The sequence below is a fragment of the Neofelis nebulosa genome, chromosome 5, assembly GCF_028018385.1.
Source record: "Neofelis nebulosa isolate mNeoNeb1 chromosome 5, mNeoNeb1.pri, whole genome shotgun sequence".
Taxonomy (NCBI): Eukaryota; Metazoa; Chordata; class Mammalia; order Carnivora; family Felidae; genus Neofelis; species Neofelis nebulosa.
Genome location: NC_080786.1, coordinates 67,945,520 through 67,961,244, shown reverse-complemented (window position 1 = coordinate 67,961,244; position 15,725 = coordinate 67,945,520). Strand labels below are relative to the sequence as shown.

At 35.7% G+C, this 15,725-nt stretch overlaps 1 protein-coding gene across 9 annotated transcripts in view; it reads right to left on the bottom strand.

The window, feature by feature from the left end:
- The window catches only part of NAALADL2 (N-acetylated alpha-linked acidic dipeptidase like 2), a 1,364,408-nt gene that overhangs the window by 543,491 nt on the left and 805,192 nt on the right, over nt 1–15,725 (bottom strand). For all 9 annotated transcript variants that reach the window (XM_058730531.1, XM_058730530.1, XM_058730533.1 and 6 more), the window contains one exon: nt 8,696–8,815. In XM_058730531.1, the coding sequence (XP_058586514.1) occupies nt 8,696–8,815 (120 nt within the window). The remainder of the gene's footprint in view (nt 1–8,695; nt 8,816–15,725) is intronic.

The following is a 15,725-nucleotide window of genomic DNA, read 5'->3' as shown; positions in this document are numbered from 1 at the left end:
TGTTAGATAATATCCTAAAGTCACATAACCATTAAGAAGAGCTATAGGACTTGAGCCTGTTTCCACCACCCTTGCATCCTGTCATGCTGTGTTTCACGATTTAAAACAAGTTACCAGGGCGTCTGGATGGTTCAGTTGGTTGAGCATCTGACTTCTGTTCAGGTCATCAAGTCATGATCTTGCTGTTCCTCATTTCAATCCCCACATCAGCCTGTCTGCTGTCAGCACGGAGCCTGCTTTGGATCGGCTGGCCCCCCTCTGTCTACCTCTCCCTGGCTCACACTCTCTCTCAAAAATAAATAAACATTTAAATTGTAAAAAAAAATAAAAATAACAAATAAAATGATTTGCCTATTGAACATGGAGCAAATAGGGCAGATAGGAAAGACAAGGACACCTATCTCTAGCAGGAGAAAAAAAAGTTGTCAACCATACAGAGGAGGAGAGGGAAAAACTGGAATGTTTAAAAAGTAGCTCAGGATTACCACAAAGTCATGTTATTGCCATAATAGACATCTATATTGGTGAGCCCAAATAATTGCCAAAAGTTAAAACATATCTAAAGCTTACTCTTGCAGATTTTAGAGTAATACGTTATATATAAAGTATTTCTGAAACATGTGTAACTTTATGGAATGAACTAGAAGAAATCAGTTGTTTTTTTCCTTGATTTTTCCCTCGCTCCCTCCTTGTCCATGACTTCTGTTTTTCCCATTCTTTATTTCTTGCTTTTCTTAATTTATGCCATAACCTTTAGTTACAAGAAACAACATGCTTTCTACCTTGTGGTGCCAAACATGCGTGAATACATGGGTATTATTTCTGTTAACCATATAACAAGATATATGCAAAAATCTAATACATGATGTCACTTGTTATGATTTTTTAATATTCAAATGATCAGCAAATTTAATTAAACTATATTATCACATAGGTAAAATACAGACATGATTTCTAAATTTTGGGATTCATTCACTATAGACTTTGAAGATTTGTAGATATACCTTCATTTAGTTATTTTTTTAAATGTTTATTTATTTTGAGAGTGAGAGTGAGAAAGCATGAGGTGAGGAGGGGCAGAGAGCCAGGAGACAGAGAATCCTAAGCAGGCTCCCTGCTCTCAGTGCAGAGGCCTACTGCAACTGCTGGGCTCCATCTCAGGAACCATAAGATCATGACCTGAGCCAAAATCAAGAGTCAGGACATTTAACCGACCGAGCCACCCAGGTGTCCACACTCATTTGGTTTTAAGCCACTAAAAATACTTTAATATTAGGAATTAGAATATTAGGATCTGAAGCATTCGATTAATTGTTCTTCTTTTATTTATTTTTTTTATTTTCTTAATGTTATTTATTTTTGAGAGAGACAGAGAGAGACTGAGCACGAGCAGGGGAGGCGAAGTGAGAGGGGGAGACAGAATCCAAAGTAGGGTCCAGGCTCTGAGCTGTCAGCACAGAGCCTGACATGGGGCTCAAACTCGAGAACCATGAGATCATGACCTGAGCCAAAGTCAGATGCTTAACTGACTGAGCCTCCCAAGCAGCCCAGTTATTCTGGTTTTAAACTCGATTTCTTAAAGTCTGATTGCTAAATGGCAGAATAATGACACACTCCGAAGTTTTTTCATTATAACTTATGATTGAAGTTGTATTCCAACAAAAACTACTTAACTTTTGTAGATACGGTAATATTTAGTCTAAGTTATTTAGAAAAATAACTAAAATCAATCAGTGGAAAATGGAAAGCGTTCTGCTTAAAAAACAAAAACAAAAACAAAAAACCCCAGTAGATTTAGCTTTTAAATGCATTAAACCATTGTTTTCTGATTTTGTGTTCTAGTCCTGACCATGTTTTCTGTGCTCAACAGAGCAGCTCTGGGGTCTTATAATCACAAAATATGCAGCACTGTTCTTTTGTAATTACTTCTGAGAACTGGGTTGAAGTGCCTCATTAAATCAGTCAGTGAGCAAGTATACCCTTTGTAAGTATCAAGATAGTGTTTGCTTTTATTTTCTTAAAATATTTTCAAAAATTATCTTAAGAAAAAAGCAGGTTTGCTTCCATATACAAAACTACACCTGAAAACACCATGCAACAATGCTGATTTAAATATTTTTTCATCTGAAATATTCATATAGTACCACATAAATAGATCTGCTAGGATCATTAATACCAGAAAAAATTATAATGCATTAAAATCCAATGAAGGAGGGTTTTTTTGGGGCACCTGGGTGGCTCAGTCAGTTAAGTGTCCAACTTCAGCTCAGGTCATGACCTCCCAGTTTGTGAGTTCGAGCCCCGCGTCGGGCTCTGTGCTGACAGCTCAGAGCTTGGAGCCTGTTTCAGATTCTGTGTTTCCCTCTCTGTCTCTGCCCCTCCCCTGCTCATGCTGTCTCTTTCTCTTTCAAAAATAAATACACATTTAAAAAAATTAAAAATAAAAGGGGGTTTTCTCTTTTTTCCTACTTTTCCAGCCTTATTGCCACATCACACATAAGATTGTACCGATGTGGACCACACGTACACAAGATATACCATGAATATTTTATCTCTGGAAACTATTGAATCCTTTTACATTGTTATATTATTGTACTAGGCAACACATATTTTTGATGCTATTAATTAAATGCATATTTTAATTTTAGGAAATAAGAAATTAAATTTTAGGTTTACCAACTTAAACTTCTACTACTTGAAGTAAATGCTGTTAATTATTAAATAGAAGAAAAAGAATTCTGTTTAAATGTAGTTATCATAGGGATTGAATTAATGTCATCAGAAAAAAAAAGATACTGGAATAAATGGAACAAAGTATAGTTCAGCAAATCTGAAAAGCATTTTTATACTTCATGTGAAGTTATTTTCAACTATAGTGTTTCTCAGCATTTACTTTACCTAAACTAGAAGATTTCTTATTGATCATCCAATTGTCCATTTGTTGAATATTGATTGGTAAATCACTAATATCTATAGATTTTTCTAAATCTCCAACTCAACAATTTAAATTTGATTATTTTGTAGGTTAAGTAAACAGTATGAAGCTTACTTTTCTTTAAATAATGCTCCTCATTCCTAATCTGTGGGAAACACTCTACTCAAAAGTATAAACACCTGACAGTTGTTTCCTACCTCTCATTTCCCTCCAGGCTCTTCTGAGGGGTCTACCTGTCTGTGTAAGGATGCCTTAGGAACTTAAGTGGTAGTTGGTCAAGTTTCACACTCGGCCAAACAATGTGCAATTCATATTAAAATATAAATCTTATCAGATGAATAGAAAGGAAAATGATTCATTTGTAGGAAATTACAAAATCATTTGGATTCCTGAATCGTTAAAACTCTGATCATAAGGATAAAAATGTAAACAAGGAAAATTTAAAAACAGATATCTTTTTTAAGAGACTTTTTTAAAAGTTTATTTATTTATTTATGTATTTATTTATTTAAGTTTATTTATTTTGAGAGAGAGAGAGCACACATACACGCACCCGCACACACATGCACATGTGTGTGCAAGCTAGGGAGAGGCAGAGAGGGATGGACAGAATCCCAAGCAAGCTCAGCACTGCAAGCACAGAGCCCAACATGGAACTCGATCTAACAGAGATCATGACCTAAGCTGAAACCAAGAATCCTATGTTTAATCCACTGAGCCGCCCAGGCACTCCTAGCGTTTATTTATTTTTGAGATAGAAAGAGAAAGAGAGAGAGCAGGGGGAAGGGGGCAGGGAGAGAGGGAGAGAGGGAATCCCAAACAGACTCCACGGCTCAGTGTGTAGCCCGACACGGGGCTCCATCTCACAATCATGAGATCATGACCTGAGCCTAAACCAAGAGTCAGTTGCTTAGCAGCCTGAGCAACCTACGAGCCCCTAAAATCAGATATTATACTGTATAACAGTGAGTACAAGATATGTGGTGTATGCTACTCCATTTATAAAAAACTGCAATGGCATTTGTGGATTTTTAATGTGTAATTTCACCATGTAAAAAAGGCATAAGTATATGTATTTATCTGTAATTTCACTGCATACACATTTGACTCCTATAAGACGGGAGGCTGATACCTGGTGTAGACCTAGACAATGGCCCAGCCTCCATGTTCCAGCAGGATTTATACAATTTCTAGTTGTCATGCAGTATACAGTAATTTATTATTGCTTTTGTGAAAATGGCTCTAAAAAGAAAGCCAAATGCTTTTATTGCATTTATAAAATAAATTTCATACTAGAGTGCTATTCAGCAATTTGGGAATATGTGAGGGTCTTCAGATGGACTTTACTATGTTTCAGATTGTCACTGAGAGAAATCTAAGTGAATCCATTATGACATATAAAATAATATTCTGTCTTAAAGCTTAAAGAAGTAAAGCACTTTCCTATAAAATAAACTGCTAAAATACAAAACTAAAGTAAACCTAATGCCTTTTCTCTAAGGTTTAAGCTTAAGGGAACTAGCACAAGCTAGACCTGGAGAATTGGGTTCTCTCTTCCCTGCAGTAATAAAATATGGATGTCAAGGCATATATCTAAAAGCTATTTGCATTTCATACTTTCTGCTACACTGTATAGGGATTTTCTCATCACACCCTTCATGGAGGCTAAATCAACACATACATAGTATTTATGATAAAACTAATAAGATCTCCTTGGCCACTGATTCTTTTTCCACTCATTTTTTAGGAGATAACATCACAATTAAGTTCCCTTTTTGCTCTATCTCAGATGCAGAGAATCCCTCCCATATTTATTATTGAACTTGATTTAGTAACTACTACACAAGTAAGAACAGATTAACTTTTCTCTTCACTCATTCCGCTGCATGTACCCAGTCCAGATGTTTATTTGGAATCATGATTAGCAGTAGTGATGCACAAAACAGTCAAGTGGTTCTCTGCCTTTTTCAACCCAGCTGTATTACTGTATTAACACACTTTCCACTTTCAGTCCCAGAATATATTTGATGGACCAGTTAAGCAAGCTCAGCTGTTACCATGCTGCACAACTTTATCTAATCAATGCTTACTTTTGCTTTACTAGGTGACTGTATATTAATGTACTATCAATGATTCCCTCAGATATCTGGGATAATCCACAGGAAACAGAGATGGCTAGAGTGGAATTTAAAAGGTTAAAGAAAGGATGCCCTGTCTTCTGCCTAGAAGATAATGCTAAGTTTGTGGTAAGGCTCTGTCTGGAGGGGGATTCTGCATAGATCTCTTGTTAAATCTACTCATGGGCCTATAAGGAAAATGATCAGGGGAAATATACCAGGCTCTTAATAATTGTGTCCCATTCTAGATAAACCACTAATTCACTACTTTGTAGATATGGCCAATGGTTTCATAATGTAAATATTCTCTGGAGAAGTCAAATACAAAGAAACCTTGCTCTGTGTTAACTCATAATCTACTGGTGAGGATTTTGAATATTTGCCCTATAAATACTTAGGAAAGTTTGTGAATGCCTTATCTAACTTGAATTTTTAAAGGCTTTTTTTGCTTGTTTTGCTTATACAATATATACACAATCACTATAGAACATTTAGAAATTCAGGAAAATATGAAAAAGTAGAAATCATTCATAATTTCACCAATTCAATTCATATAATTGGCCCCTACCACACACAGCATTTTAGTCATAGAGATCACTGGTATATTGAAGAAGCAGGATTTATATACCAGAGGCAATGCTACTCTGTTTCCTATTGCCCACTCAAAACATACCTAGAGAAGATCCCCAGACTGCTAGATGAAGACTTCTTCTGATAATTGGTAATTTAAAAAGTCTTATAATCAGTTTGAGTCACTTGTCTTAAATAATTAGAATACATAGTCTCACATCATGATCAAAACTCCACCCTTGATTTAAAATTTCATCTTCTTGCCCTCTGCCAGCTCAGGTCTGTTGTTGAGGAAGGAGTTACTCTGTATTCTTTCTTTCCTCATGCACTAATGATACTTATCTATAAATTGAAGGTAATAAGAGTCCCTGCTTCAATAATATGATTATTATGAAGATTAATGTGATAGTACACTTAAAAAGCTTAAAAAAATATCTAGCCCATATTACTAACAATGGGAAAATATAAAGAAGTAGAAATCATCCATAATTCCATTAACCCAATTTATATAATTGGCCCCTAGAGACTGGAGTAAATAACACTGGATAGCTGTGAGCCTTTTTGGGTCAAAGGAAGGTACATCAGAACACGGGGGGCTGGGGGGTGTGGGCAGGCAAAACATTTCTTGGCCAGGAGAAAATAATCCACTCCTGCTAGTCTAGCCCAGACCAGAGAACTTCAGATTTGACCAGGCTAAAGTCAAGTAGCTTAACAAAAATATGTAATTCCTTATACTCTTCTATTTCATTAGAAAGTATACCAGTTTAGATTAGTTTTGCTCTTTGGGTAGTTTTTAGGTCAATATGAATTTGTGTTACCTCTCTACTGCTCTATTCTATGTTTTCAAGAGTTGCTATAAACATCAGCACGTTCTCCAGACCAGATGGACTACACAGGCAGCTACTTTGATTTATTTTTTAAAGAGCCAATAATAGACACCGTTTCTAGGTCCCAGGCAAATATATGCATGTATATATAACTATATCTATCTATAGATAGAGATAGATATTGATATTGCATAAATATATAAAGACATATATTTTTCTGCTCCAAGGTCTGGAGACACAGGCCAATCCCAACACAGACACTCCTTTCCTGCTCATTTATTAGATGCTGAGCGTCAAACTCATCTCTTACTCACAGGTTTCTCAGGTGAGTCAGCCACCAGTCTACCATGTTCCCCATATTGCAGAGGACACACATTAAGCCCTCCACATGGTTCCATTGAAGCCTTCACCACTAGGCTTGCAATGGAACTTAAATTTCTCCAAAATTTCTATTCATAAAATCTTCTTTCCCCACCATCCTCCAAACCTTTTATACCACAGATGTAAGAGGTTCAACAATAGACTGACATGGTTTTAATGTTTTCCTTTGACACATTGGTGTTGGGTAGGTCACGTTGAAACACCCACTCATATATATATTATCATTTGATTAGCTAGTTAGCTATATCTATCTACCAAAGTACTCTAACAACACACATACACTTACTTACACATTAAAGACTCATAATGTGACATGAAACTGCTTGGATGTAAATCCTTATTGTTTCATCTAACTAACTGTTTGTCTTTGAGCCAGTTGCTTATTCTTTTCCTACCTCAGTTACCTCTCCTGTAAATTGAAGATAATAACGGTCCCTACCTCAACAACATGATTATTGTGAAGACTAAAAAACAACAACAACAACAACACTTAGAAAAGTATTTATCTCATATTACTAACATGCTATCTTTAGATGTAACAATAATATAATTATTATTATAATTATTATAAATGTCCTCTCTATAACCTGTTTGACTTAAGAGGATGTTCACATGCTGTTCAATATTCTTCTTTACCTTGTAATTATACAGTATTCAGCTACACAAATGTAGCATCATTTTCAATACTAAACTGGACATATATAACATTTCTAAAATCTGTCACATCATTGATGATCTTTATTGTCTGTTTTTTCCCCTTTATAATATATTGATTAAACCAGAATCATTGGATCAAAATATGATTAAGTCACTTAATACATATTGACAAATTACATTGCTAAAAAACTAATATCACATTGATACACACATACACACACACACACACACACATATATATATATATATATATATATATATATATATATATCAAACAATGTATTTTCAAGACTACTTTAAAATCTGGCCAATTATCTACTATCAGGCATTGATTTAAGTATAAGAGCATCCATAGAAGATAATGACAAAGAAGCATACCTGTTCTCTTGTTTCCTTACAGAGTATACAAACAGATTTCTGGAAACTTTTTTTGGCTCTAGGAAGCAAAAATCTTTAAGGGTTTTATAAAGAGAAACCCAATATATCTTCAGAACCAGAGAGTGCCGGTGCCACAACTACACTGACCATTCTTTTTAAATAGAAAAGGGAAATGAAGTAAGAATGAGCAGTAGTGGCTGTCTATCGTGGTGGTTCATTATGAGATACTTAGATAGAGCTGCTTTAATTATGTAAATGCATCTATTGGATAAGTGTTAATAAACTTCTATTTAAATAAAATAAATCAAAATTCTATTTCTCCTTAGCATATTATATTTTAATTAAATTCTTGAGCACCGTAAGTAACTGTGAAGTTATACAGTTGACAAAATCAATCTTTAAGGAGTATAAATCTTCTGGATACTTGTCTAACACAAAGCACATAGTAATCAGTCAGTTTTGATAATAGTTTCACATATGTCCTAGGAAGAGGACACACTGGCTCTCAATTTTAGCATTCTACTATATCAGTATTATTGTGAAGAGTATGCCAATTTTATCAAGGTCCCACAAACTCATCAATACCTGGCTTAAAGTATCTTCTGTCTCAAGTAATTAATAATGACATCAACTATTTTTCTTAAAGATTTTAATTTAAAATATTCTATTTTGGAAAGTCATCTTCATGTGATACTCTCTGACTCTGTGTGCTTCTCCTTCTCCCTCTTTCTCTGTCTCTGCCTCTGTCTCTCTGTCCACTCACAGAGGCATGTAACTTCAACAAAACAAAATAAAATGTTCACCCCACCAGCAACAGCCATTGGACCAACCTTATAAAGTAATGGCAATTTTCCTAATTTCAGGAGTGCAATCTTATTCGTTGTATTTTTCATTTTTTGTATCCTTTTTAAGTCATCTGCATTTCCATAACTCACATCAATGACTTCAGCCTGAAAGAGAAGAAAAGACAAAAAAAGTCTTGTAGGAAGAATTCTAGCACTCTGTCCATTTAGTGTGACAAAATCATTCACAATAATTTGAAATAGTCAAAGGAGAACTATTTGCACTCTTACCTTGACCTAATCACCACAAACATGATCTTTCTATTTTTCTGTCAGGGTACAATTCTTCTGGTAACTTGAGAAAAAGTTTTAGAGTCATTTGAACCTTGCCCTCTCCCTTCTAGATAAGTTACAAACCCAATTCATCCCCTAGTGGATGACCAAGTTTGGTATATTGTATATTTATGTTTCTGAAATTTGAATCATTTTACAAAATACTACAAGATTAATTTCTTTAAATCTCAACAACAATTACACCATTCTTCGACTTGAGAACAATGTAAAGGCTTTCAATTCTTTTCCAAACTAAACAAAGCCCATCACGTACAGCTGTTCAGGTGGTGCACATATTCAGTTGTGAATGACAACTCCTTGGGTTATGCAAGATACAACCTGTACAACCAACCATATGTGCCAGTCTGGCATTCAAAGATTTTAGAACATGATCCCAAACTACAATTTCAGTCATATTTCCCACTCCCATCCATATAGTGGTCTTATATTCTATATCAATATTTCTTATTTTTAAGAATCCCCTTTAATTACTGCTAAAATTTTATACCTTTCTAAGATTCTAATGGAATTCTCTAACATAGCTGCCCCTTTCCTTCTCCTTGAAAAGTACCACACCGAGGGTTCTATCAAACACATATTCTTATGAGCCAAGATGATTCCTTTCCGGTTTGGTTTCAATAATTTTTATTATTAAAATAGTAGTTGTTATGCTTTCCAGTGATAAAATTATATGAAATGTGCTGTTTCAAACTACAGCATATATACACTGAGGCATTAAGGAGCTAACATTAGGCATTAAGGTGGCAAACAATGAGAACAGAGTTGGGAGAATCCAGACCTCTAAATTCCCACTCTTCTCAACTGGAGCTAATTACTGTTACCAGTTTTATGCAAAGGGCCTCCATAGAACACTCGTGTGAAGAAACAATTCTGTGTTTAGAAGAACATGTGAATACCACCAAGATACCAGTATATCTGTTAGAGGAAACATTTCCAGCATGAAATATTCCCTTGGCCTTTTCATTTGCATCTGTCAAAGCTTTACTGACACATTACAGCCCATTTCAAATGTTACCTACCTGATGAACTGTATTTCCCTGTTGCCCAAGTAAATGTGCCTTCTCTACTTTGAACCTGACTCTCTTGAGGACATCACTGGACTACATATATATATGTAGATAGATAGGTATATGTAGGTAGATATATGTAGATAGATAGATAGATAGATAGATAGATAGATAGATAGATAAGATATTGTTTTTCCTCAGCGAAGGGCCCATCATGCACGTTTCTCAGCCCTCATCCAGGTGTCCACCATACACTGTTAACTGTCTTAAACTGAAACGATTACAGTTCATACAATATCTCTAAAAAGTAAAGCTGTATTTTCAAATGGATTTCCTAAGAAAATACAGTTGTTAACACTTCTGTCAGAATGGCTTTGGGTTATAATTTTATTTCTATACAATGTGATTAAATCAGTGCCTTATTAATACAATTTTTGAGTTTGCTTATACCATTATAATATAAATAACTGTTGATTTATTATTTTAAAAGCCTGATTAAATAAATGATCACATAATATTAATAATCACATTGGAAAAATGAGAGAATTCATATTATTCATTTCAAAATTTCAAGCTACCTACTAATTATGTGTGATTCACTGATACCATATTAAAATAGGGATATCCCTCTCTTGGTTATATTAATGAACATATTTTTCATATCTAGTAGAGATTGGAGGAAAATCACGCTGGTCTGGGAGGGTGTAGGCTAGACTTTGAACTTTTTGTTTGTATACATACCAGAAAGGTGTGACAGTTACAAAAATACCACTTCTGTAAAAGACATTTTATATCATTGGAAAATAGTGAAAGCTTGCCTCAATAATGGCAATTTTAATTAAAGAGCTCTTTCATTATCTTTCTTTAAATAGCATATCAATAGAGTCAAGCATTTTAACATTAAGAGGCTTTTGTTTCTTTTTTTCACAAAAATAGTCCTCCACACAGCATCATTATATCAATTTATTTTGGCTTATGCACTTTGAGCCAATTTATTTTGACTTATGCATTAAAAGTCAACAATTACAGAAATCAGTGTTCTCATGGTTTAACAGATGATAATAAAAATGTATCTATTGCCTTCAAAGGATGCCTCTGAATCAGGTCCTTTCTAAAAGTCTTTCCTATTTACTTTTAAGTAAACTGAAAAATCACAGTTGCAAGAAAGCAACTGAATTTTCTGAGACACAAATCAATATACAATGATATGACAAAATGTCAAGACACTTCTTTCCACACATTCTTGTTGCCACAATGAACCTTTTCTTATTGTATGTATTCTGTCACACTAGAAAATCATCCACTCAACCGGTTGGGGTACAGTGTTTAATTTATGTCCAAATACCAAGAATTTAGTTACATCTGACTAATCCCTTTGGAAAATATCAAATGAGCAAGAATCTATGCACTTGTTGAACTATTCATTCGTGTGCACCAATTTTTCCACTGAGGACTTCCCTGACATATAGGAGGGGGTAATGGAGAGGTTACAGAGTAAAACGAAACTAGTTCCATTTTGTTTTAAAATTTTTTAACTAGGGAGAGATATACAAAAGTCTACACATTAATTTTATTTAAATTCTATACATTAATTTTTGACTAAGAACAAAGAACTTAAAACAGCAACAACAACTGGGGAAACTGGGCAGCTCAATCTGTTAAGCGTCCGACTTCAGCTGGGGTCATGATCTCACAGTTCGTGAGCCTGAGCCCCGCGTCGGGCTCTATGCTGACAGCTTGGAGCCTGGAGCCTGCTTTGGATTCTGTGTCTCCCTCTCTCTCTAGCCCCTCCCCCACTCACGCTCTGTCTCTCTCTCTCTCTCTCTCTCTCTCTCTCTCAAAAATAAATAAACATTAAAAAAAAAGCAGCAACAACTAAAACAAAAAACCAAAAACAAATATTTTATACTTTATTAAAATATTATAGTATTGAAATGACAGCAGGGGGGATGGGCCATATAGAAGCAGCTAAGAGAATAAGTGGCACAGTTCAAAAATAAATACTGGGGCGCCTGGGTGGCTCAGTCGGTTAAGCGACCGACTTCGGCCCAGGTCACGATCTTGCGGTACGTGAGTTCGAGCCCCGCGTCAGGCTCTGTGCTGACAGCTCAGAGCCTGGAGCCTGTTTCAGATTCTGTGTCTCCCTCTCTCTGACCCTCCCCCATTCATGCTCTGTCTCTCTCTGTCTCAAAAATAAATAAACATTAAAAAATTAAAAAAAAAAAGAAAAAATATAAATACTAATATTAAAATACGATTATATTTTGTAGTAAAATATGTGATTAGAAGGAATCATAGCAGATAATTAGCAATAACAAAAATCAAAGCATTAAAAATTGATATTCTGTTACATCGGTGATTTTACGGCTCTACGCAAAAAAAAAAAAAATAATAAAAATGGAGAAAATATCCTGAGCAGAAGCAACAAAAGGGAATAACTAAGAGCAATGAATAGAACTGTCATGTCCTATAGTCAGCTAAATAAAATAAACAGAACAATCATGGAAAGTAACTAGGTCAGAGAAAAATACCTGGGACCATCCACCTATAGGTGGCCTGTGCTCCACACTAGGGAACAATCCAGTGCCATGTTTCTCTTCTAACTTGAGGTAGCAAAAATTATTCACGCTTATGACATGATGTATGCTTTGAAACTTTTCAGACTTGACATTTTCAACCAAATCAATCACTCTGTATCCTCTCAGCTCTTTTCTAATTGATTCTGAATGTACAGAATGTTTGAAAAGCATTGCTGCTTTGACTAAAACAGTAATTTTCTACTCAGAGTCAGAAATGGTAAACCCGAGCAGTTCTCATACTGACAAGGTACAGTATCATCACAAGTATTATTCACCTAAATACAAGTTTTACTTCAGAAATTTACTGCCATCTTATATAATCTAGCTTTGAATCCTCTTCAAATTAGTGCTTATGTCTATTACAAACTTGTAAAATCAAAATGTGCCTCCATGTTTACCTGTTTTTTTCCAAAAAGGGTTATTATGTTAATATTTATGAAGACTTCAAATTTCAGATATTCCTAGAATTTTATTAGTACTTCCTTTTCAAGTTCACTCAATGGCTTTCCATCATGCACATCTTTATGAAAACCACACTGTACTGAAGCATGAAAGGCAATACTGCTTCCTCCCGATCCTGTGGCTGACATCACTAATCAGACATCAGCTTCTCAAATTCCTCAAGATGGTCTTCTAGCTGATCAAGACCAATTAGGGGTTGGCCTAAGTAGGAACCTATATAAAGTATTTAATATTTTAATGTTAAACAATGATTAATATTAAATAACTTTTTAAATAATACTTAGTTATTTAAAATCTTTAATAACTAGAACACAAGTACTAGTCAGTTAAAATGAGCTCCTAGCCAATCAGAAGGGATACCAGCTAGTGTGCTAAACTAGTACACCCCAAATGAATCCAGCACTAAGACTAAGAGATACACACAGTTTTGTGGTCTTTGGTGTAAAAGATTCATTTTTATACTTTTTTTGCATGTAATATATAAATTTGCTGGAAAAAAAATATCTGCTACAATGATACACTGAATGTAAGACTTATTGACATGATGACCACATTTTTATGGCAGAAATAACAAAGATAAACCAGAGCAGTTAATTGTCTTGACACACAGTAATTATTTTAAAAATTTGCAAAATGTTTTATAATCTAATATATGCACACCCACCTAAAAGATGAAAAAAATTAAGTTAAAACTATTGTAATACAGAAATTTAACCAGAGTTAGGCACAGTTCTGTTAGGATTTTCTTATAGGGGTAGAGATCAGATTAGGATGGGATTTCAGGAAATTTATCAATGAAGGAAGCTGGTGGACCAGTGTCAGTTGCTTCAGAAAGTGGATGGAAGGTCAGTTGATACTTTGCAGCAATTACCCCAGAAGGGTTTACATCTGACATAATTTGAGGAAATTTCTTGAAAAGAATTTACCTCTGGATCTTCCATCAGCTCTATGTGAAAGGTGAACTTCATCTGACTAAGGAACTTCCTCTTTCAAACAGAAATCAGAAGGAAGAAGTTCTCTGCCCCTTAAAATATTGTTATTGACTTTTGAGTGATCTCTGTGGCTCTGGATGGAATGTGTAAGGGGTTTGAAGTGGAATTTGAGTGCACTGTTTACCCAATGGCATATGTTCCCTGCCCAAATATTGTGGCCATGCTATAATAGGCAAAACTGTTTCTTGCTGAGTACTGAGTGCAGGGAAGTTGTATGCTCATAAAAGGGATCTCAGCAGGGGTGGGAAAGGAGGGTGGTGGGGTGGGTATGGGGGTGAAGATCCCTGATGTGTAGCATTTAAACATTTTCTGTGGTTTAAATATTAGACCAGAATTAGGAGAAATGCACAGAATTGACTTCCACTATCAGGAACAAGCTGACATGAACCATTCTGGCACACCACTGGGGCACTTGTACTTGGCCTTTTAAGTGTAGAACAATATGTTACTCAGGGCTTTCCTAGGTGGTTGAAAACAGAAATGGGTATGCATTAGAGGTATAGGTTGCAGCTTGTGCCCAGGTCTTGGCAACGTAGAGCTAAGAAGCAGAGGAAGGTAAGAGGTGCATAATAGTAAGAGAGAGATGACGGTAAGAGGACTTCACAGGAAATCCCAGCTAACAGAAAGTTAGAAATTGGGGGCGCCTGGGTGGCTCAGTCTGTTAAGCGTCCAACTTCAGCTCAGGTCACGATATCATGGTTTGTGGGTTTGTGCCCACATTAGGCTTGGTGCTGACAGCTCAGAGCCTGGAGTCTGCTTTAGATTCTGTGCCTCCCTCTCTCTGTCTCTGCCCCTTGCACCTCTCTCTCAAAAATAAATAAACATTAAAAAAAAGTTGGAATTGAACATAAGGCCTTTGAGACAGAGAGGGAGAAAGAAAGGGAGGGTTGGGAGAAAGATTGATGTGGACAGGACTGTTATGACAAGACACGGGGAAAACGAAAATCAGTATTTAACTATTTATGCCCTCAGTGCTAGACACTTTACTACAGAGCTCGTATAAATGGTGTTCAGTCTATCTTCAGAACACTCATATTTGGGAGTGTTTCTGCCCATTTTATAGATGAGAAAACTGGAGTGTAAAATATTTAAATGTTTTGCTAGTGCTCATAGCCTTATAGCAGTATTGAGCCATGCAGTTTGTAACTACTTACCTGACAGTTTCTCCTATTAGACTGCCAGCTGCATGTGGACAGTGTCTAGAGCCTTCTTATTTATCACTTTTGTCCCCTGTGACTGGCACCTAAGAGGTATGCAGTATGTATTTGCTGAATGTTGAATGTTGCCTGTTATATTACTCAAACCCAGATGGCTAAACGCTCTATTAGTCACCTGATCTTTCACTATCAAATTAAAATATAAGGAAAAACAAATTAATAATCATAGGGCACTTTATTTAATAAATGATACTCAACTTATTAAGGTAAGGATATTGAAGGAGTTGCAAATTCATTCAAGAGAATTCTTCCTGGAGGCCATGAAAGTAATTGGACAGAATTCTGCTGCTTTTAAAATCAATTAGTTTAGGGGCACCTGGGTCCCTCAGTCAGTTAAGCGTCCAACTTAGACTCAGGTCATGATCTCATGGTTTGTGAGTTCGAGCCCCATGTTGGGCTCTGTGCTGACAGCTCAGAGCCTGGAGCCGACTTCCAATTCTGTGTCTTCCTCTCTCTGGCCCTACCCC